General features: G+C 36.5%; 1 protein-coding gene across 9 annotated transcripts in view; it reads right to left on the bottom strand.

Moving 5' to 3' along the window:
• ADAMTSL3 (ADAMTS like 3) overlaps positions 1-25,234 on the bottom strand; it is a 190,632-nt gene that overhangs the window by 138,307 nt on the left and 27,091 nt on the right. For all 9 annotated transcript variants that reach the window (XM_050712921.1, XM_050712922.1, XM_035554592.2 and 6 more), the window contains exon 3: positions 19,548-19,667. In XM_050712921.1, coding sequence (XP_050568878.1) covers positions 19,548-19,667 — 120 coding nt within the window. The remainder of the gene's footprint in view (positions 1-19,547; positions 19,668-25,234) is intronic.

Raw genomic sequence — 25,234 nt, 5'->3', positions numbered from 1 at the left:
GTCTTTCCCGCACATAAGTGTATTTGTAGCATTTCTCCATTCCATCTAAATGCCTATTTGTACAAACCACATAGTAACTAATTTTTTTGAGGTCTGTCACATCTAGAATGAAATTGGCAAAAAAATCAATAAAAATTACTAGGTGAGGACTGAGATGCAAGCACACACGCCTTCTTCTCTAAGTCTTAGTAAGAGACCAGACTAAAAAAGGAGCCAAGCGTTAGCAGCTGGGCTTTGAAAATTAGAGTCACTCAATCCCAGGCAGAAAAGGGGTGCTCAGTTCATTGCCCTGTACACTTGGAGCCACTTTCTGTGACGGAGTCCTGAGCATTATCTGCAAACACACGCAAGATGTCTCAGACACACTCCTTGTTCAGGCCACAGATAAAAACTCATAAAAGCTGGCCAGTTTTTAAGCCATCCATTTTATGACTGGCAAAATCTTATCTTGACTCTGTCTTAATGGTGATTTCTACTCAAATCTGAGCAAACACAGAATATCCTCAAATGACCTTATCTACAAAGTGAAGATTTCTAAGGCTGTGCAGAGGAGCTCTGCTACTTGTGTTAAGTGGATCCCTTTTTCATCTGGAAGGGTGAATGCTGCACATGCCAGTGAGTTTGAGTAAGTTAACAAATGATAATGAATATTTTCAGCACATAAAAGAAAAAAATGTTAACAACTAAGGACATATTGAAGCCTTAAGAGTGGTAGAAGTTGTTTATTTTCATATGCCTCTTTGCTTGGCAGAAATGTGGAATACCAAAACCACTCCCCATAACTAGCCAGAGTTAATTTGACGGCAGATGACTGGCAGTATCTCTAAGATAAACAGAAGGCTTTTTCTTCCATGTTTCCATTGCCTTTTTTATTATTTATGATTTTAGGCCAAAATATTGTTTGGTAAAGCAGATGTAATGCAGAAGGGCTTTTGTTATGGGACAAAATAATTGTTCATGCTCTAGGGAGTTTACCTCATTGAAAGCATTTGAGCAGTTTTAATTACTCTCCACAAAACGTCAGGTACAGCTGACAAACAGTTAAGCTGTAATGCCTCCCAGCTATTAGCTCTCACCTCCCACTTGAAGCCTGGTGCTTAACTGTGCATTAGAGGCGAAAACAGGTCTGGATACTCTCTGGATAAAAAAATCATAGGCATAAGGGAATCATGCAACTCAAACATACAAGACGTGAGGGCAGATGATTCAAAGTACACAGCTTAGAACAGATATGGACCTTTCACGCTACCGAAGAGTAAAATGTGTAAAATAGTCTAATTGCACTGGAAATCAACAATGCCTCACTCTTTGTCAGCATGACTGCTGTTTCAGAGTGAGAACTGAGTTTAAATGGATCTACACTCCATCTCCTGCTTTTCTGGAATCCTAAGAGCCCAATCCTGTAATCACTACTCAAAGTCTGGGTGCAACAGCAATGTGAGCTATAAAATATCACATCTTTATGCAAAGAGAAAGAAAACTGTTTTACATGATTTAAAATGAAACTCACTGAACTCAGTGGAAGAATTCCCACAGGAAAATCCCACTGCTTTTGCTTTTGGACCAGATCTTAAGCAGAAAATGAAAGGCCAGACAAAAGAACTGAGATGGAGAAGAGGAGGGAGCAGGTACGTATGTCATAATATCACACGTAATGACAAGCAGGACTATATTAGAATACAATCTGCATGTTCTCAAATAGCATCTGCTTATGTCTTGTATGTATCCTCCTTTAAAGAGTAAAATTGTATCTGCTTGAACAGCAATCATCTTTAAACATGGTGGCCTTGAATTTACCAATCAGGAGGTTCAGAAGTTGAATTCTATTAATATTTGCAGCTCCATACAAGCAGTAAGAGAAAGTAATTGATACCCTCATTGTCACACAAAAATGAACGGTTTCAAACAATATTCATTTAAGAAAATATATCCTCTGGACAATACTTATAACAGCAGGAACCATCCTAGTGTAAACATATAAACCTATAAAGTTACAGTGGTATTGCCAAACCAACTTGAATAGTATCTGGATGCACATGCTTTGCTGCTTATTGGCAAAAAACAGCTGGAAATTTTCTTCATCTCTGCATATCAACTGTGAAATGCTGGGTTAATGGAAAGAATTTTATTTTAAACAATGTTAATAACTATAAAGGTTGCTAAGAAAAAATATTGTAACAAGGAAAAAACTGAACAAGCAATGTATGAATATTTCAGCAAGTAACACAGGCCAGGAATGCCCACTGAATCAACTGTTATTTTCATATATTATTAAATACATATTAAAGCAAATAACATACATATACTAGTGTAACACTAAAGAGATACTGATTCTGTCTGCCAATGTGTTAGATATCTCAAATGCGTGAGCCGGGCGAGCATGGCATATATTTTGCCCATAACTGGTACACCACAGAATGCAGTTCTGGACTGAGGCTCCAAACAGACATTTGCAGAAGTATCACAGCCTTTTCCACAGACAACTGTATCACAATGAAACACGTTAGTTTTTTCGTTTCTCTCAACACTCCCATTGGGAGGTTACTTCAGACTCTCACACTCATGATGGCTAGAAACCCTCCTCCTAATTTTCAGAGGGAGAGTAACTAAGGCCAATCCACTTGCTGGTGCACTCAGTGCCTGTAAATACTACTGTTTCTCCTTTCTAGGCTCTTTCCTAATAAAGTGACAGGCAGCAATCATGTCACCAACACCTTTCGTTAGCCAGTACAAACCCAACCTGCTATAACATACGTTCTCCATTCCCTAATCACGCTGATAAGCTTTCTCTACATCTGGTTTTCTGAATGTTTTCCATATCAGGCTTAGCAGTACCAGCAAGGTAGAACCAAGCTTTACATTGCTTCATTTCCAGTTTTTAGCTTCATAAAAAAATTTGCTTTTGTTCCCTACATGTGTAACAATGCACTTTGTTCTACTACTCCCAACTTCAAGGTCATCCAGTTACTACTGTATTGTCTCTTACTCATCTGCGTTGACAGTTCTTTCTACCTTTATCTTATCTTATAACGTAATGAGCCCAATCTCAGTCTTTGTTTCAGTCATTAACAAAAACACTAAGCAGCTCTAGTCCCAGGGCGACTCTGTGCATACCCTTCTCTAGGCCAGTGTTCCCCTTTCAGCACAGGCGGTCATTATCTCCGTCGTCTCCCATTCCCTGCTCATTTCCCAGCTCACCCACAAGACTGCATCTCCTCTAAGTTAATTTATAGCACAGCATTATATCGAATGGATATACTGAGTCCAGATAAATGAGATCTGTATTCCCCTTAATTTAGGAAAAAACTGATCAAAGCTATAAAATGAGTCAGATTAGGTCTGATCTTTTTCAGATAAGTCCACTTTCTTCAATTTCTCATTTACCTTCATTTTATTAATTACTCCTTCCTCAAAAAGCATTCCAAAGCCTTATACACTTAATATCACACAGACACACTCAGAGTTTCCTGGCTCTCTCTTCTATATATTCCAATACTACATTAGCTATTCCCAAGCCACTTGGTACCACCCATGTTTTGATAGATTTGTTATGAATTCCTGCTATCAGAACCATGATTTCACATGCAGTTCTTTAAAAGCTCTGTACAGAATTCTTGTCAGATCTCCCCAATTTGATTGCATTGAAGCTCTGAGTTTTGCCACCTCTGTGAATTATTAAAATAAGTAGTAATCAAATCCTGAAGAATACATACCATATCTTGGTAAAATTCTATTTACAGAGTAGTTCACAACTGGTAGTAACATTGTTTCATTTAAAAAATAAGCACCTATTCCTTTATAAGCAAGACAGAATTTTCACTTCAGAAAGCGTCTACATAGCTGTGTGCAATAAATACAAAGGGGCATACATAAACTCTATTATCATAGCAACAAACTAGATCTAGAAACATATTCATGTAGCATTGTGTAACTCATTTACCAAAGAAGCTACACGGGGAGCTGTGTATGGAAGAGTAAATCCTTCTGGTCCTGGTACTAATATTTCATACCCAAAGCATAATTTGTCATAAAATCTTATACATAATGGTCTTTAATAGATAAGGTGTTGACAATAACCACAGCTTTCTTTCTAGAAAGTCTACAGCTGTTATAACATGATTATTAAATTCCAACCAAGAACCAAGCACATCCCTCATTTTCAGCCTGAAAGTACTCCTCCAACTAAATCTACGCTGTTTATGTAAACTAACATCTACTCCATATGGTTTAACTTAATTCACATAGACTCCTACTGCACAGATAGCAAGGACGCAACAAGTTTGGTCTGCATTACAAGCACAGGATCAGACCCCAAACACAAAAACTTATGAAAACAACTAATAGTCTTACAATTTTCAGAACTCCCCGCTCCTGCTTCCAGTCCCTCTATTTCTTGCCTTTTTTTTCCATCCAATTCTTCCACTTTTAGTGTAACACACAACAATGTGAACCTGGGAAATAGAATACTATAAAAATCAAACCAGACAATGTTGCTAGCATGATGTTAGTGCTTAATGTAATGTTTAGCTTAGGTGGTTGCTCTATTGTTCTAAATATATTATTTATAGTCTGGAAAAGGTGAACGTTATCCTACTAGAAGAACAGCTATCAGAGATTGGGAAGACTCACAATCATGAATCCTTTATAGCCAGTTACTAATTGCCAGTAAATATATGGTCAGTTTACAGCCAGAAAACTATGATGAAAGTATGTATTGTTATAGTTTGTAGCATTCAGCATTCCCAGTAGATCAGATAGAACTGGAAGGAAAAAAAGACTTGAGACGGTAACTGCAGTAAGAAAGTAAACAAGTGCTAACAAGAAGCTCATCCACCAGAACCTATTTTCTTTAAGCAACTTTAAGAGGTATAGACAGGGGGCAAGGAGAGTAATTAGGGGGTTGGCTACATTAGAATTTTTTTTCCAAGTTGTATATAATACCAAGAGAAATGCCTATCATAGTAAAAAATATGTATATAATTATGCACTTTTTAAAAAGTATATAAATGTATATCATTTAAATAGCAGAGAGAAAGCCTGAACAAAGGATCAGGGGAGAACAAGGGTTTGTGTGCATCCTTTAGCCCCTTTAGGATTTTATTATATTTATATACATATATTTGCAATAGATTTAAATAGTTATGATTGGTTACTTCTGACATAAATTCCAGAGAAGAATATTAGTGACTCTGATTTAAGGCCTTGATTTTCAAACAAGAATTTTGAGTCAACTAGAATTATTTTATAACCAATCTATATACAAAGTGAAACATAAGCACATTGGCTAACAATCCATCCAGACTATGGACCTCTTCAGAACACTACGAGATAGAAAGCACTGTAATTCTACTTCCTACAAAGTGGAATCACACCAAAAGGAAAAAAGATAAAGCAATTGCCTCACATTCAGTGACAGGAAATGCTAAGTTTTTAAAGCATGTTTCTTAGTACATTTTACTTAGAATTATTATTATTATTATTATTATTATTATTGTTATTTTGCATACCAGAATAACGCAGTAGGCATCAACAGGGATTTTGCTGTCTAGCCCCAAGTTTACTAAGACACATACAGGGCAACTTTGAGCACAAAAAGTGGCAAGAAAGACACAAAATTTACAAGGTAATCATTTTTTTTTTTGGTCTGTTTTCCTACATATAACTAAATATTTTCATCTTGTTAATATTATCATGAAATGAATAGCCTACACTGTTCTTGTTTTGTATGACCTTGTCATGCTTCAACTGCACTTTTTCCACATGTACCTGCACCAACACACACACACAAATTGATTAGAAAGTTTTGTTGAAATCCCCACCAGCTAAATAGCATTACTGACACTACCCTGCAGACAAATCAGCTTTCTCCTTGTCAGCTGCAGTCATTCAGATCTGGCCTTCCTACCTCCAAATTTAAACCACAACCAAAGTGCAGCTGCAAAAGTCATCTCTCCTCCCACTGTAGGTCCTTCTCCTAGACCCTGTTGGTTTCCTGCCAAATCATATTCAAGTAACTTGTCTTCACCTACAAGATCTTGCCTAGTAATAAATAATATAGAAATAACCACAATATGCTGAGGAATTATCAAGTGAGTCCTTTTTTAAAAAACTGGATGAACAAGACCTTACATTACACCTCTCTCTACCAATTACAGCCCTATCACATTTCACACACTACGTCCTCCTCCTTTTCACACTCCCTTGCCACAGACCTATAACTTACATATTCAGTGTCACGGACTCCCTCTTGCTCCAGCATCCTACAGGGAAGATGCAGATGGGGGAAGGAGAAGACGAAAGTGTTGTAAAACAAAGGGATCATACCCAGGAAAGCAGAGCCCCCCACTCAAGGACCCTTCAGCAAATTCCCAGCTGCAGCCTAGCACCCCAGTCTGGCCCAAATCACGTAAGCCACTTTGTCCATCGCAGGACTGGACACAGAGGCTACGATGCAAGTTTGTGCAATGCTCATCCTATACTGGGACACAAAAACAGTGCAGATGTAGAGGGACCTGCAAGCAGACTATCTGACTAGTGCAGTTACAGGACTGCAAACACACAGAAATCACTTTCTAGGTTTTCTCTTTTGTTTTCGTTTTGACCTAACATTACCGTGTTCAGAGCTGTTGTAAGCAGGTAGCTCTCCTCTGAGTCCTGACTGCAACTTTGCTGGGCATGTCTAGCCACACATTTAATTACAGTTTGGAAATTAGATGTTCAGAAGATTAACTAAACCTTAAATAGAAAAAGAGGCCTTCTGATACATAAATCTTGCAAGTATAGTTCCATATAGCACAAGTCCAGATTCCTGAATGGTTTATGATTCTGTAAAATCTTCACTGTGCAAGACTGCATATACTTAAAATTTGCAAAGGTAGCAGCTTAAGTTATTTCTAGGCAGCTCATAAAAATCTGTCTTTAGCACTTTTTTCCTAAAAAGAAAAAAAAAAGTAAAAGAAAGAAAACCAGACATACTCTAAGCTTAGTGAAAAGATAAGATTCTGGATATAATACCAATATGACTTCACCCTTTATTTTGTAAAGTTTCAAAACAACCCTAGATGAAAGTTTATACCTAAGCATAGGGAACCTGCCAAAATGAAAGTGAAAACCCAGCAAATTATATTTCAGACACCTTGACATATTATGCACCACGCATGCTGTCAGCTTCACTGTCCTTTCCTTTGCTGTAGGCCGAATGCTCGAATACCAATCTTATTAAACTACAACTCTGAATTTATCCACTATATATAACATTCCAGATGTCGTACCAGCTGGGAACAGGCCCTTAGGCCATCTTTGGTTGATCTCTTAGTCGCTTTCCAACTTTTGCCAGGCATTCATCCAAAAATATGAAGGAAAGTGCTAAAAACAGATGTCAGAGCTAATGGTTTTTTTCTTCATGGTAGGAAATACAGAAAACTTGCACCCTACACCTATTCTATGAAATATGAATGTTGTCAACAAACCGTAAGTTAATTTTAAATTAAATCATAACATAGCAAAGTTAATTCATACACTATTTTTCTGACAACAGGCCAGCCTCCATCAGTCTGTTCTTTGAAAATATTATGTGGTCATTTGGATTTTTTCATTAAGTTGGAAAATCTTCTGATGTCGTCAATCTGCAAAAATGGTTTCAAGTCCCTCCTTTAAGAAAAAAACCACGCTTAAGATGTAAACTAGACTGATTGCAATTCATGGTAAGCTTTATGACAATGTCGAAGCACTGGGAGTTATTAAAACTGCACACATTTGAGCTATGAAGGAGGAAGACCTGTTGGCCCCATCTTATTACACAGACTATTTCAGCTTCCACTCACTGCAATATGAACAGGGAGATGTTCAGATCTTCCCAAGAGGTGCTCTTTTTGGGGTCTTACAGGAGTTTAAGCATGGAATTTCAAAGAACGGGGCTGGAAACAAGGCCCTGATCCTGCCAACACTTTTGCACATGTGCATCCTCACTTATGTGGGTATTTCACGGACATAGATGGGAGTCCTCACATGAATTGAGTTATGCATGTGCATAAGTGTTTGGACCCTAAACTGTAAGGTCTGTGGAAGAGAAGTCATCTGTCCTATCTGCTCTAGATGCTGTTCCAAGTTCTGTCCACACCAAAATATTAACAGACATACGTTGAAACAATTTTCAGAAAGACTTCATGATGCTGCTAACAAAACCTCCCTGCAGCATGCAGGATCTTGGTCTCACCTAGCAAAGTAGAGAAGATCACTTCAATTAAAATTATAGATCTGAGTAGGATGATCATTCCTTTTGACATTCTGAAGACACCCATTTTTCAAGAAGGAATTATTCGGAAATAGTCTTCACTAAGAGCAAGTCACTAGCTGCACAGAAAAAGGAGGGCTATTCATAAGAAATATTTTCACCCTCCCTTTCTTTGCTTCCTATTCATTACAGTGAAATGCTGAAAATATGAGAAAAACAGACTGCCCTATAGCCCATATTGAAGGAGCAGGAGAAGAGCAAATATTAACTGGCAAGTTCACTGTATAAAAATATTTGAGGAAAAAAAAAAAGTATCTTTTTTAAGTGGGATGATAAAAAGAGCAGGGAAAGCTTAAAATTTAGCCCTAGTACTTAAATAAGTTCCTTGGGATATAATTCTGATTCATACATTAGAATGCAATATTACCCTAATGTAAGTGGTTACCACTGAAGCCAGCAATCAAAGGTGGTAAAATTTCACTGTTTATAGTCTGATATTTGAAAATATACATCATCTATTAGTAACCAAAAAAAAAAAAAAATCAAGCCAATGCACTTTACTACTTGTATGTAAAATTAATGCATTGTAAGTAATATTTTAAGTCAGTTTTATAAAACTTTATAACAAAGAGGTATTTTGCCATGTTATATTGATATGATGCATTATAAGGAACTGTCTGAAAGAGCTCAGCTTGTTTCTTCTAATTTACACCGTATAATAACAACATTTAGACAAAGAAAGATTGCTGGCCTGTATACCATACAGATAAGCAAAAGTGATTTTTTTTTCTTTTTTTTTTTCTTTTAGCAAAGGTGGGTTATGTGTGCAGTAGCAAACTGCAGTGTCAGTATATTGTGATGTGAGTACAATATAAAGAAGCAAGACATGAAAAATTTTCAAAACAGAATTCATGTCAGCATTCATGGCATATGAATGGCTTTACTCATATAAAAGTAACACTGGTAGTGTTACTACCAGTAAGATATTATGAAGCTAGATTCCACAGGTTTAAGTGACAGGAATTCTAACCCAATTGTTCGAGAATATTACAAAAAAAAAAATCAGAATGTTTCCAGTTTTCAGAGGTCCAACTACTGGTCCTCTAGACCAAGAATCAGCTTAGCAGTTACCTCTCTATAGCAAAGTGGGGAAAACAGAGAGTGAAAAGGAATATTTGATTTACCAATCATTCCACAAAACATGGTACCTACTGTTTGTGTCAACAACATTAAAGTACTTAAGACTAGTGTTCAAGTACAGCATTACTCTACCAAAGACCACAATAAGTAGTCGAAGTATTGAGCACCTTCAACCATTGCTTTAAAGCACATGCAAGCAGTTACTTCTGCACATAGCTTTGGACATGCAAGAAGGTGTAATGACATTCAAAAGAACATCCTGCACACTGGAAGTTGCTTCAGTGGTTTCCTGGGGATAATGATTTAGAGACAATACGGAAAAAAAAAAAAAAAAAAAAAAAAAACAACAACAACAAAAAACTTTTAAAGCTATGTCCCAAATGGAAAAACAACTATTATACATAAAACAGAAAAGTCACTCAGCTGTCATAACATGAAAGAATGTGAATAATATTTTCCATATATACACATATATATGTATATATATAAAATACAAAATACTTTCTCAGTTCTGTTACTGAAAGCTATGCTCATCCTCTGTATCCTCACATACTGATAAGCCTCCAAAGCTAGACTCAACAGCAATGGTGATGGGAGCCTACCCATGCAACCTGACACTTGAAATACATTGCATCAAGCTGTTTAATTGTGTATTGGAGCTATTTCTTGAAAATCAGCTTTTTAAATTATTATTATTTTATTTTTTTAAACCAAACTATTCCTGAATATATTGTTTCTTCAGCCTAGTCTTGTTCGTATCCTGAAGCTCAATCATTCTTGCCCATCCTATGACCTGCCCAACAAAGCAGTTCTTTTGGTTAAAAAAAAGCGAATAACATCATTTTCCTCTGTTGTTTGACCTTCTCCCTTTCCATCAATCATTACCCTATCAGTCTCTTAACAACACCAAGCAGCCAGGGCATAACTCCCTTTGCAATAGAGATGACTGTTTATAAAACAGCATAACAATTTAGTGTCCAGTCATTAAAGGAGAAGAGCTCCTGGTATTCCTGGCCATATTGCAGCCAGATCACTTAATTACATCACGAACTTTTACTGAAAGAGATATCAAAAAAGACAGTTGCTGAAAGCTAGGAAATAACAAGACAATTCCCTTAGTTTGTCGTTATATCAATAGCACGTTATTAATGTATGTTGTGAAGCTTGGTACAGTTTGTTTCACATTAGGAGCATTAAAATACTTCAGATCTTAAAGTATCACAACCTGTAACACTTTCTAAGCTCTGAAAATAATAAACACAGCTGTCAGCGACGATCCTCTCAAGAACCTATATTTACCATTTTGCTGTTACTGCCAAAATTGGTAATTAATGTACGTAATTTTCTTCCTTGTGAGCAAATAACTTTTGAAGTCTAATAGTTAGGAATAAATCAGGTTTACTGGCAATGCTGATAGTTATTTTGAAATAGCGTGAAGTGAAATAACTGTCTGAAGTGGTAAAGAGATTGTACTTTAGCTGTCCCAAGGCTGGCTCATTACGCAAGTGCTAATGATATCAAGTACCATTTTAAGTATTTCTAGAAACAAAGCCAAGATATGCATATTTTTAAAAGAAGGCTTTTTACCACACCTTCCACATTAGTGGCATGCAAATTGGTGTAGATTTATTTAGTTTCAAGTGTTCATCTCCACTAAGGTAATTGTGACACCCAATCTATGCTATAAATCTGTTTTCCATGCTGGACAGGCCTGAGAGAATAACTGTAAAGGATGAGAGGGATGTTATCCACACACTCTGCAATGTAAATACTTTGTACAGACGATGTAAATTCCACTTAAATTACCCGTCTCCTTGCAAAACAATAGAATGACATCAGAAGAACCTTACATAAAAGATTCATTTAATCGAGCATTTTTCTCATTATTTCAAAGCCAATATAAACTGAAGTTTCTTTTATTCTTGCACTAAGGCTTTCCATGCTTAACGTGTCAACAAAGAGAAGCTGCTGTATACTCGCAGGTCTTTAAAAGTTATCTGTGGCAAAAACAGCACAGAAGAAAAACCCAATTAATCACAGACATTTTCATGAAAAATTCAGCAATACAATTTTACCTCCTAATTTGTGAAAAACTTAATTTTTCACAGCTTGAATAAAGTCAAAAAATTTACCTACATTGTTAAAAAACAATACGGTATTCTGATCTTGACTGAGACCACTGACATGTTCTAAAATGTATTTGCATCACTTGAATGAATTGTGTGAACAAATTCACCACTGGGCTTTATCAGCCTAAAATGTCCTCTCTTCCATGCACAATCTGAAGAATGACTTTCCAGTTCCAAGCATGTTTCCTACAGCACTTGTAACATATCTTTTTGATTTAGAAGCACTTCTCTACTATATCTCAATGAATGCTTATTGATAGATGACAGTAGTGGTGCATCAGAGTAGTTTAAGCATGGGATCATTTCTGTTACATCCAGACCTTTGAGTGTCTTAATTTAGAAGTCTGAGGCTAAGCCTTTATCAATGTCAATTTTTGGATAGTGCATGTGCCAACTGCTGGGGGCACAAGGAGGTCAGTGGTGAATTCACATTACACTGTACGGATCTCTCAGTATTTAATCATTGTTCTCCAATAAAGAATGTCAAATGAAGGTCTAGGCTGTGTATTGTTAACTCATTTCATCAGGTGTTTTGTTACTACTTCAAAGTGACAGAACTGAGTTTAAGACTTTGCAGTAGAATGTTTGCCCAAATACACATCCTTGTCTGCTTCTAGGAGAAAAAGACCTTAAATCTATCAGTAGGAACTGAAAAATACTTTGGGGAAAGTTCTACATTGAAAACCTCAGAACATGAAAAAATGAACATTCAAGAAAAGATCAAGTCCATTATGAAAAAACACGCATGGCAGAGATGCTCTAAAAATAAGGGACTTTCAAGTTGTGATATAGACCACTCAGACTGAATAAAAATACAAATGTGGCAAAGATATATGCAAAGGGAAAAAAAAAAGAAAAAAAAGAAAAAAAAGGAAGAAAAGTATATCAAAAAGTAATTTGTCACAACAAATAAATTTTGTTTTCCTTTAGTAGACAAGATACTCCTGATTTTTTCCTTACGCAGTCCCTACAAATAAACTTCCTCTAATCTGAAGCCTTTCTACCCACATCAGTGGTCTCAGTTACATACTGGCTGCAAGCTGCTGCCAACACCACCCCAAGCAGGGGTACAGAACAAAGCTTTATGCATCCCTGTATAGACTGGTACCAGTTAGAGCAGCCTCAGTATTCACCTAGCACCGAGGGGGCCAGGAATAACAGAAACACATGAAATAGTTTGTGTTCATTCTCCCTTCTTCCTTGACTAGTCATCTGGGGGAGCAACTTGAAAAAAGGTTAATTTGGGAGCTGTTTTCTGCTACCTGGGAATCCTCTGGCAGCAGGTAAGGCCGGTATCAGCACAGACAGAAGGACCAAGGATCCAGGCCACTGAGTTTTACCACAAGATGTAGTGAATTAGGATTACAAACCTATATACCATTCATAGAAGGTATTTAATCCAAAATGATATAAAACGTGTTTTCTGCCCAAACTGTATTATTACAGGTTCCCTGTGAAGGCCGTATCTCACGTGAGGCAAAGACCTACCGACTTCAGCAGCTATGATTTACACACAGATCTTTGGCAGGGTTGGGACAAATTCAGTAACACAAAAAACAAGGAAGCCTGTAGTTCTTAGTGCACAAAGAAAAAAAGCCTTAATGTACTGCACGCAGCACTTTCACTATTTTCTCTGTACAACAAAACCCCAGGCTTAAAATGTTAGTCGGTGCTTTAAGAAGTGCCAGCTGTCTATTCAGTTTGCCAATAAACAAAAGTATGTTAAACAGCTTTCAGTTCACTAAGCAATCTATCACACAAAAGAATATATCATTAATGATATAACTACTTGTGCAAATGCTAGTCACACACTTCCGGCAAGCAATTAGGCTAAACAAAAGTATTTTTTCAATAGGATCATACCTACTGACTTATACAAATACCAGGCTGTAAGAGAAGTTTTGCCTGAAATTGTAAGTGGTTTTCATTTGCTCTTAATCCCTACCTCCTTTCCCTCCCTCCCACTCCAAATCAGAAACACATTTCCCTTGATTATGGAGCTAATTTCTATACCCAAGTAAGTTATCTTAAAGGTAAAATAATAATAATAATAATAATTTAGAAGACATTCAAATTAAGCCTGCAAATAAAAAACAACTGTGTCAAAATATAGGCTAAAGAAGCAAAAATATTAGGAACCTCCTAACATCACCTTTGGGTAAATTTCTGCTAAAACACTAAGTAATGCATTATATCTTCACACAGCCTTGCAAACATATGGCTCTAAACTCCTTGAACACGATTTAAAACTCCATATTAACATCTGTAGGATTAGTACAGAGTACCACAAACCTGGCCTCGATTTGTTACTCACATGAGTAGTCCCAGCTCAGAGAATGGAATTACTTGCAGGATTTGGGTCAGTGGAGTTGGTGTTGAATGTTCAGTTACTCTAATATCAGCACATTGTCTGAATATGGATTGCAAGGCCAGACCATTTTTCAGCCAAAGAGGAATATTTCTAACAATATTGAAATTCAAATAGCCGAGCATTAGAAGTTACATCTCTGGTGCTTTTACAAAGTTAGTTCTATCAGCTCACTCAGAATACTCAAATGAAATCACTGGAGTGTTGCATGTAGAAGGTTTGCAACACAGAAAAACACCCAAAATACTATATGTCCACTTAACTGCTTGCTTTCCAAAAGAGTCTTTAAATGAAGAGCTGACTGGGATTTAAGTTTTTTTTAATAGTTCTGAATGCTTCTTTGGGATATCAACAAAAGTGTCATGTCACAGTACAGCAAGTTTTTGGCTCCTCCAAAGGAAGGCTGGGACATTATGTATCTGGGTAGCAGGCATGCCACTAACTACAAATCTTCGCCAGGATTAGAGCTCGTCTTCACTGATGTGTTAACTTGAAACAAGTTTTGTCCTTTACTCAACCCATCTCCAAGCTAAAAAAGTTCTAGCTCCATTTCAGTGGTGATTTACATGCAAACTAGCTGGCCAACATGGGAGGGAATAAAAGGGCACAGGCAAGGAGTGGAGCAGTCAGAGCAGAAAAAAAAAAAAAAAACAGGCTGTGGTTCTCATACAGTTCCACACGCAGAGTAGAGAAGATGGCAATTATCAGCAGGCAGAGTGGGAAAAGCAGGTGGGAGAAAATGCTGGAAAAATCTGTCAGCCCAGCTGGATCCACAAGACAACTTCTGTCCCCATTGTTGCAGGTTGTACAATACGCAAAAAAAACTTGAACAAGCAAACTCACCACTGTAAATTAAAGGTGGAATAATAGGTTCCTGTTCTATCAGTTTATTTCTGCATTATTTAATTATTTAAGTCCCCCCAGTCCTGGGTTCTACTGCCTTATTTTCATTAACCCTCTAAAAACCACAACAAATACACACACCCCAAAAAGGCAGAAACCAAGCCAGAGTATTTCTCCTTGTGGAGGACAAGGCATATATCAGAATATTCATTCTTCCAGTTTTTGCCTTCACTTTGTAGCAGACTTTTCTTGCAAATCCAAAGAAAGGCCAGTTATAAAAAGAACTACACCAGCCTCAGCCTGTGTATTACAACTTGCACATCTACTTGGAAACAGACTCACTGGCTTCTACCTCACCTCACATATCTAAACACACTCAAGTCTGAAAGTGCAGATTTTCATTATTTTAATTGCTTGCTGGGTGGTTTAAAGATGCCAATATTTACCACTCTTCCTGACTGCATTTTTAAAAAGATTTGTTTAGAAACACTACAATTCTTTGCCAAGATTGGCCTACTAAGTGCCATATGTCTAATTCCAGAATCAGGGCTTCCTTGTTATGAGTTTAAATTGGTAAACATCATAAAACATAGAAGGAGAAAAGTCAGCTAGAAAGCTAACTGATCAAGTAAACATTTTCTCACTTAGAAGATAACCTTTTTCTTTTTCTCTAGCCCCCACCCCACGCCCCAACCTCCAAGGCCCCGCTTCCAGCTGTCTCATTTAGCCAGCCAAAGTGGAAAGGTACTTCAAACATCCAGCACAACCAAGCTTTCACTGCTCTCCTTGTTGGTGGTCCGTCATATGGAATGGTTTTAATAGTTGGAAGCAATGCCTTAAGTGTCAGAAAACAAGAACACTTTCTGTAAGAAAGCTTTCCAATACTACTAGTATTCTAGAAAAGAAAAAAAAATCTTATAGTAGATTAAAAGGTGAAAAGCCAAAAGAAATGGGAAAAAACTAGGAAACTATTCCTTACGGCAAAGTTCAACTCATATCTTAAAGTTGGAGGAAGGGCTATTATTTATATACTTGTTTAAAAACTCATTCAGAGTGATAGGAAAGGGGCATATTTTTTTTTCAGTCTCAGATTTCTAATGGCAAGTGAAGTCTTTGGCTACACATCAAAATCTATCTGGTGCTATGTTAGATTTAAATTACATTGACTCAGTAGAATTTTAGAAATGCAGTATGCAATACACTGATGCAAGACATAGCTTGCTGAACAATGCAAGAGCTATAACAAAGTACTCAATGTACATATTTCTGCTCTTCAGGAGCCCTCAAAAAGTATTTGCTTTGAATCACTATTTTTATTTTTCCGTGAAGATAATGGAGCAAATGTGTCAAAACTATTCTGTACCTTTCTGTTCAGATGTCACAAAAATACCTCACTGAATAAAGGTAGCAGTATCTGATCTAGTCCTATAAGACATTTTCTTCTATAGTCATAATAGAGGAGGTAAAATATATGTATATATTCACTGAATTTAGAAACCATCTAGCCAAAATATTTCATCTGCATGTAATTCTTAAATACACACATAGCAACTGAATATGCAAAGGGGTTAGTGCAATCCTTTGCAAAAAATGAGAGCACAGTCTTGCCAGACTAAATCAGAACAAAATGTACTGTCTTGCGTGTACAACATGAATCCATATGTAATTTTGCTGGGCTAGAACAGAGTACAGTGTGTTCCCATTAATATTTACTCATCTTCCATTTCAAACTGTAAGCTTTGTATTTTCAGATAGCAAATACTTTTGAATATTCAAGTAACAGCTAGTTCTATTTTACTGAGATTACTTACTGACAAAGGAATCCTGAATAAACTGGCTCTCTGCTTGAAAAATATCACTCAACAGCCAAAGAAAACCCCTCTGAAACATTCCTGTGTTTGGAGGACGTAAGGAAACTCATCTTGGATGATGATGATGGTGCTATATAGAAATAATACTCATCTATCCTATCAAACTGGACATTTTATTGGTCTGGGTATCAGGTACAGTGCTAAGTGGGAAAGGGCACACTTGGGAACACGTGGAAGGATCACTTTTCCTGTAAGGGTCTTGACATCTTGTTGACTAGCCAAAAAGGCATGGGTTCTTCTCCCGCTCCCATGCTACAATCTTAGGAGCCTGTCATGCATTTTCATCTTTTATTCTCCCTTCCATGAATACAGACAGACCATCTGACAATGGATTGGGTAAGACTTGTCTTCAGTTTTGTTGGGGTCAAGCACACAAGGTTATTTCACTTTCTCAGTTTTCAAGTAAATTTATCTTAGGATGTGCAGGAACAACAAGATTCTGTAGGGATGCCCAGGGGACAACTCTGGTAATGTATTTCCCCACTGGCCAGCACCCTTTCAAGGTGGGGCAGGATAGAAAGTGAACAGCTGAAATTAAACTAAATTATGATGTGTGAGAATAAGCTACTGTGTTTTTTTTGATTAGGTGGCAATGTTTCTGTACCAGTTCCATTCCAGTGTTGGCTACATTATGTAATTAAAAGTAGCCTTTCAATTTACATAAATTCCTCTTTATTCACCTGCATATCCTTATCAGAACTACTGCATTTGTCTGCTTAAGTATTAAGAATGATTATAAGATGCTCTGTACCATATGTAGTAGTTTCATAAACAAGTTGGATTTTTTTTTTCCTTTTTTTTTTTTTTTGCCAGTAACATGCCTGACCATCTACTCAACAAAATGGAGTAAACCAAGTAGCTGGTGTAAATTATATCTCACACCTATCCATAGCAGCCTACAAAATTCAAGAAATTAGCCAATGAATTAGTTTCGCCACCCAGTTTAAGACTTCTTTCCATTCATGAAGTGAATGTAATATGAAAGAGTAGAATGAAATACAGAAAACAGGAAAGTTATTTTTTACCTCAGTTTGAATACACAAATTTTTTATGAACATTTCAGCAGAAGCATAAGTAAATTATAACTGTACATCATTATGATTCTATGATTAATGTCCTAGACAAGGACAAGGAAACAATATACAGAATAATTTTTATTTACTTATTTTACACCCAGGAAAGTAAAGTAGACACAGGTCTACCTGCATTCCTACATTCCTACCTACATTCAATGCATTTATACTTATTGAAAAGTCCGAAGGACTGAATTTCCTCTGAAAAGGAACTACCACTAATAATACATTTGCCTTTATTTTCAACTTTCCAAAGTTTTAGCTTGAGTTCCAAGAACTCAAACTTAATTTCTTACTGCTCATTCTTCCTGCACTGTCTGGGAAGAGCAGGCTTCAAAGCTGAATTACATTTGTGAAAGAACAGAAGCTGACCATATCCAGGATCTGATTCAGATCCCAATGAAATTAATGGAAAACTTTCCATCAAATGCAATTGAGCTTGGAACAGGTTTCAGTATAGAGCTATGCTGGTATTTGAGGTTTTGTGGGGATTGGGAATTGTTTCATTTTATTTTTTAATCAGCAATGCTATTCACTTAGTACAAACAGTCTATTCAAATAGACTCAGACAATCCCTCAGTTATTTTATAGCCTTCTCTAAGAAGTGCTCCATTTAACGGAGATTATTTTGAACAAAAATGTATAAACTTTGCAGGATTTTTCTTCTACTGTCATTAAATGCAGCCTGGGTTGCAGCTGCATTTTTCTGTACTGCAAGTTGTTTCTTTCTGAGGTGTTTTGTCCAGGGGACATCTTACCTGAAAACCTTTTCTAGAGATGATACAAGATCTTCAGGGTAACAAAAGTATGAATTATCCTAAACATATATAAGCTATATTCAACTAACCTACAAGTTCAACATGCTTGCTACGTAGTGTTTTCAAATTCCTTGGGTCCTCCTAAACAGCTACTCGGTATAAAGCTTTAAACTCATCTCAGTTCTCTTCTTTTTTTAAAGCAGCTCATGAGCAAACTCTTCTTTCTCTGAGTAGGTGCTGCAAGGAGATCACCTTTCAAAAATAAAACTGTCAGTCACTAGACAGAACCATACCTTGCGACTGCAGGGCAAGTTTAGCTCTTCTCTCACTTTGGGGGATTGTTTCCTAACAAATTCCCTCTTCTTACACTAAGACATGTATTGTAAGTGTCTATGAATGTAATGCAGACTGTTTTGATGTGGAGTTTCAACTGACTTCTGGAACACATTGTGTTATGAGTAAATTTCCACAGCATGCCACACATTTCCTACGTTTACTTTAGATCTTTTGCCAAGATTAACAACATTTCTTTCATGTTGCTTTCTTTACATTTATATCTATATTCCATGTTTAACAATGTTTCAATGGGTCTGGAGAAAGCATTAAAGATCTTTAACTTTAAAATACATAATTTGTTGCTTTCTAAACACTCTGCTTCATCCATTATTCCACTTTGCATTTGTTTATAATTCACTCAACCTTCCCTTCTGAAAACTTCATGAACTGACAAAATTTGCTGACTTTTCACAAGCTAGAAAATGCAAGATCTGCCTTACACTGATTTATCCATGAAATAAAACAATTAAGAATAGGTCAAACAATTCACAGAAACAACAGTAAATTCTAATTCTACACATTTTACAATACTAACTATAAACATCTATTAACACTTAACTAAAACGTTGTTGCTTTCATCTCTATTACATCCCATAAACTTTTTCCACAACTGGTTTTGGCCTATTATTTTCACAACTTCAATTTCATTTTGCTATAGTGTGTTATCATTCATTTTGCTGTAAGTTTGATGCATCATCAAAAGATACCAGACACTGTTTCTTAATTTACAGTAATATATATCTCAGAGTTACATGAATGTGACAATCTCTATCATTTTCACATATGGCATACTGACCTGGTCATCGTAACGGTAAGTGAGGAATTGTTCCCCTGTGGTATCCTCAAGAAAACTCCCTTGTGGAGAAAGTGCAAATTCAGGCAAGAAGTATGCACCTTGGGACTGCTCTGCTCTTGTCTGTAAGAGATTCAGAAAGGTCATGTTACAGCTATTACAAACACAAGTCAAGATTTTAAACTATACGTATAGTTACAATGAATAGACATGAACTGAGTAAAATGTTTTGTGTTTTTAAGGCACGGTATTTCAGGGCGGATACTTTGCTCCAGAGGTCTGTCACAAGGATTTAACAAATGCTTACAGGGATCCAAAAACAAACAAATGCATTGGTAGCAGAACCACCTATTAAAGATAATATCTCTGGCTTATCAATTACCACAGCTGAAAGACAGTGAAAAAACACACCAAAAAAGCAACATCAAGTTATGATTTCTTTTTGGTTACATGCTTCACTAGACTGGCTGACAAACTTGCAGACAATAATGGGTTTTTAGTTAAATACATCATGTCTATGCTTACAGGAAAGCACAAAAAGAGAATTATAGTTTAGAAGACACTTTGGGAGTTCAGCTAGACCAGCCCCCTCAAAGTAGGGTCACCTGTGAGCCCATGACACTGAATTACTTTCCTGTCCTGCAGGAAAAGATTGTTGCAAAGAATAAATTGGATGGTGGGAGGGGGGAAATGACTGAATTGAACACCAGACAGTGGTCCATATAAGTTCTGTAAGTCATGCACAATTGGTGAACAGTGCTTGAGAACAGGCCAGGAGAGGAATACAGGCCCATTCTGAGCTCCAGAAGAGCTAATTCTGTCTGAATCAGAGCCACTATCTCCAAGTTGGCTGACACTCACACCCTTGTTAGGCAAAGGTCCATGGTCTGATCCATGGATTTTCAAGAACCATAACACTCTTTGAATATGCTAGACATGCTGAAGACATACTGGTTGAATATGCTGTCATTGCACTGCTGGTCTAAGACAGCCCAGCCACATAGCAATTATACTGCATGGACACTTACGTCCTCATTCCTACTATCAGGCAGCAGCTCTACCCTGGAAAGCTAATTGGTTTGCATACAAGAGAAAATGAGCAATCGTCTTTTGAAAGAAGGGTACTGGATCCAGCTGGGATAAGGGAAGAGTGGGAAGGGCAAGAAGATGAAAGTTACCTTCCAAGAGGTTGAAGCCTTTTAGGGAAGAAAAAGACCGAACTGTACAAGTTACAGCTGGACATTTACCAACAAGTCAACTTAACGAATGGAGTTTAATTAAACTGTTCTTATATTTTGACATATGCAATAATTTTACAGGAAAGCTTACAGTTGCCATCAACCAGTTTCCAGACTGTTGGCTAGAACTGTACCAAACAACAGGAGTATAACCTCAGTGCCAGATAACTAGAGATTTCAAAAACAATCTATGTAATTCAACCAGTTTGTAGTGGAAAAGGAAGGCAAGAGCTTCTGTAGTTCCTCTCTTGAGCAGGGAATTCACTTTCTGAAGCTCACAACTTATCTCATAAAAAACAGATGCCATGTCATTCTCAGTGTGGGTCTGGAGAAACTTAACATTGCTGTTGCTTACTCTGTTCTGCAAAGAAATAGCTGTCAGCTTCTTAGACTGTAAACCCCATCATTCGTGACAAGCATTAAATTAACATACTTGTTCTAAATTGAGCAATCTTCATATAAACTAGAAATAGCTTGCAAAGGACACGTCTAGACTAGGGTAAAAGGTCACACTTTAGCTTGCTGGACTGAAGAAGATTTTAAAGAGGATTTTTTCCACCAGGCCTGCATAATAGTAATTCATGTTCACATTGTGTTGTCATGACATTTTCTCTAAAGTCTGTTATACTAGTGGTCTCACTTATGTACTGTAGCCAACTGACTTTATTTATGCAGAAGTAAATTACAAAAAATAAAAAAATAAAATCTGCATTTGATAACAATAGTTTCCCCATAAAGTAACTAAGAGAGGTCCACTGTTACACTTCATGCTGAATCCAAGCTGGCTGCAGCTCACGCAGGTTTTGACATGTTAAGTGTAACCCAGACATGAAACTGGCTGACATAATCTGGCATTTTTCCCCACTGGTTTCAATGGACTATCGATAGATCCTATATGAGGGAATATGGCAATGATGTAATCCTATGATTTCAGTACAGGTCTAATGGATAAGAGATATGCATTCTAAATCTCAAGTGGCCTGGGTTAAACTACTTGACATTTCTACCTCAGTTTCCCCAGGTGTAAAACAATTACAACATCAAGTGACCTTTATTAATAGTGTATTGTAAAGCTTAGTTTATATTTGTAAAATACTTTGGAAAAGAGTAGTACTAAATGTTAGCAATTTATAATAATATTTTGGAAAGAGCTGTCGAACTCAAGAACAGAAAATAATCCATATTACTCTACCACACTTCTTAGAAAAATGTATATCATACTGCTGCTTGATTTCCCATAAACAAATTTGCCAGTAGGATATGCAGTGATTAACTGGTTTGTGCTTCTCATCTTTATAAGGTAAATATTTAAAATAGAAAGTCTTTGGACATTCATCAGTATTATGCTCTGAATATAAAAGATGCCAACATTTGAAGCTGAAATAATGATTTAATAAATATTACATGAAAAAACAAGGGTTTATCCCACACACATGAACACACATTCAATTTGTTTTTAATCAAAAGCTAATGAATGGCTAGTCACTAGGGAAGTAGAAGAATGCTTGCTAGATTAAGGCAAGATCTGGCTTTCAAGCATGGAAAAACTCATTGAAAAAAGGTGAATTTTTAATGAGGTTACACCTGAGGTTATAGTGGAAACTGGTCTAAGTGCAGCAAGAGGTACCGCTACCTACCTAGTATTACTAAAGTGAAGGAGAAATGCAGCAAAACATTCAACTGAAAGCAGAAATCTACTAAGAATGCACTGAGTTGCATGGCAAGTGGATTTTGGATCCAAGTAAATACAGCTGATGCACAGCCTAAATCAAGAAGTTTGTTAAAAAAATCATAACTTTCTCAAATAATTCTTTTGAATCAACTCAAAATAGCATAAAAATATTTTTCCCCTCTAGGTATAGGCACCTTCAAGTAAGCTGCATTTTTACTGTCTGAACCTCTCCAATACACTTCCATTCATCCATTGTACTGAACACAAAATGCACTGTTTCCATTTGGTCCACTTTATTCCCCACTGAGGAGTCTATCAATGTTCCTTGTGAGCCTTTTATATTTCTATGGGTACTTTTACCTAAACGTAATTCACATTTCAACAGTCTGTGGTTTTATAGTGTATTTGGGATCATCTCTGAATGATTTAGCTAATCTGATATAAATTTATGTTTTAAACTAAAGACTGCAAGTTTCAGAAAACAATTATATTTCATGCTAGTGTTTTAACTCTCTTTAATGGCCAGTTTAATGTTAATAGCTTCAAGTTAAATGTGTGAAATTACAAGTACAGTTAAGATTTAGAACAGGCATTTTAAAACAGCTTTACGATTCCATGATCTTATTAGAAATGAAGAAAGAAGGTGATAATGTAGTTAAACCAGGTAATACTCGCTACATAAAATCTATTAAAATTAATGCAGATAAACAGATAAACTGGCGTTTGAAAACTTTTCTGGGTATCAGTTAGTCAGAACACGTCTCTTATTAGTCAGAAACTGAAAAAAAAAAAAAAGTCTTCTACATCATTCTACCTATGTGATCAAGGAGAAATATCCTGATAAGTAGATACTGTATTTAGGTTCTGGGAAGTGTAAAATGGCACTGTGCCTATTCAAAGGCTTATGCTCTGAGCACATCTTTGATCTCAGGCTGTGATTACTTCCTCACTCATCACTCCCCACCTGAGTGCTTAAAGATTAAATTACTCTTCCACTTTCAATTGCAGAAGACAAAATGAACAGTTGATATCCAAGTCTCTGGTTTTTAAATCTCCCTCCACCGAGACTTGCCTGTTGTCACTTTTACTGCTGCCCAATTGCATTGCTCTATATGCTACTCTGAATAGAAGCATCTTCACAAGGTGAAGTTGCTGGATTCAAGGATTTTGTATTTTATTACTGCAAATAAGAGAGGAATGGTTACTGAGAGCTTCCAAGCTAATGTAAACATTAAGTAGCATGGTCTAGTGCCATGAACTGAATCCGTAGGTCAAAACGGTGGCCAGCACCAAATACTCACACAACACTATTTGGAGGAGTTTTGTTTGTTTGTTTTGTTTAATTTATTTTATTTATTTTTAAGCTAGCAACTAGCTCTAGTCAATCCCACAGACTATCCACTAGTGACTGAAGTACATTAGGTTTGCTGCCAGTGCACATCTTCTGATTTTTTCATCCAAAAGGAACCTTATTAGAACACTTTTTCTTTTGTTGTCCCTCCTTGGTATCCTGGATTTATATTAACTATTGCCATCCAACTCACTTGAAATTATCAAATCAGAGCAAACATTAAAAGGTAGAGTTTTCCTGTGACTATAAAAAAATATATTTAACCACTGGTCATTCCTTCCAAGGTACAGATTAAGAATTTCATCCAAGGATTTAAATTGTTATTGTAATTTCAGATAAATTGGAAATTGTAGTTTAGTCTACAATACTTGGGGATCATTTGACATAAAGGATATTGCAAAGTTCAACTGAACATCATAATAACATGCCACTATTCTATTTAATCATAGCCACCAGAAGACTGGAAAATGTGTTCCCTAATTATATATAAACAAGAGAAGCTTTAGAAATGTAGCTTTCTGCTCAGTGATGAAGATCTAGAAAATGATAAAATGGAGACCAAATGTCTCAAAGAAATGACTTGTACATAATTAGAAATAAAACACTTATATTTTAGATGTAATAATTTTGTTTTTTGAGTTTCTTGGGACCAAAAAACACATTAAGAGGCAAAATAAGAACTATGCTTTTATGTACACCTAGTGCAAATTAGTATTACCTGGACTTAAATCACTCTTTCCCTAACAAAGCCTGTGTGCTTGCTAAAAATAGGGAGCATAAACAGAATAATGAAAAAAGTTCAAAATGATCCATCTTAAATGCCAAAGATGACAAAATACCACACTGTTCCTGAAACTGCCTCAGTATCTCTTTTTTAAGAAGGGGAACAGACAAAAGATAAATGTCCAGTGACCTTGAGCTTTATAGTTATGTGCAATTGCACTATCTTGCCCAAGGTAAATTCTGTAACAGAAAACCAGAAGAGTGCATTTGTGGCTCTTTTAGTAGCTCTTGTTGGAAGGGGAAAATTAGTCATGGTCTTCAAAGTATTGATTTCCAAAATCCTCATTTTAGGGAAAAAGATGGGAAAAGAAGCAAATGAGAAATTGCATCTGTATTCTTAATAACTTGTATTTACACGTTCATCAGATTAATATGCATGGCAAGTCCAATCATATACCAAAATGTATGCCTTCCAATTTAATTCTTCATGTTAAGTTTCTGTCTAAGCTGCTGTAGCATGATTTCTGCCCCAGGGAACTAATATGCAGGCTAAGTAGCAGTTCAGTTTAACGGATTTTCAAGGACTCCAGTACAAAAAATGTTAGATGGAATATAGCAGTCCAGTCTCATCACTAGATGAAGAAGTATGTTAGCAGATAAACAAAGTCACACCAATATTTCAAAGCTTCAGATATTGCCAGAGCAA

Source organism: Cygnus atratus, chromosome 11, assembly GCF_013377495.2.
Source record: "Cygnus atratus isolate AKBS03 ecotype Queensland, Australia chromosome 11, CAtr_DNAZoo_HiC_assembly, whole genome shotgun sequence".
Taxonomy (NCBI): Eukaryota; Metazoa; Chordata; class Aves; order Anseriformes; family Anatidae; genus Cygnus; species Cygnus atratus.
This window is presented reverse-complemented; position numbering and strand designations above follow the sequence as displayed.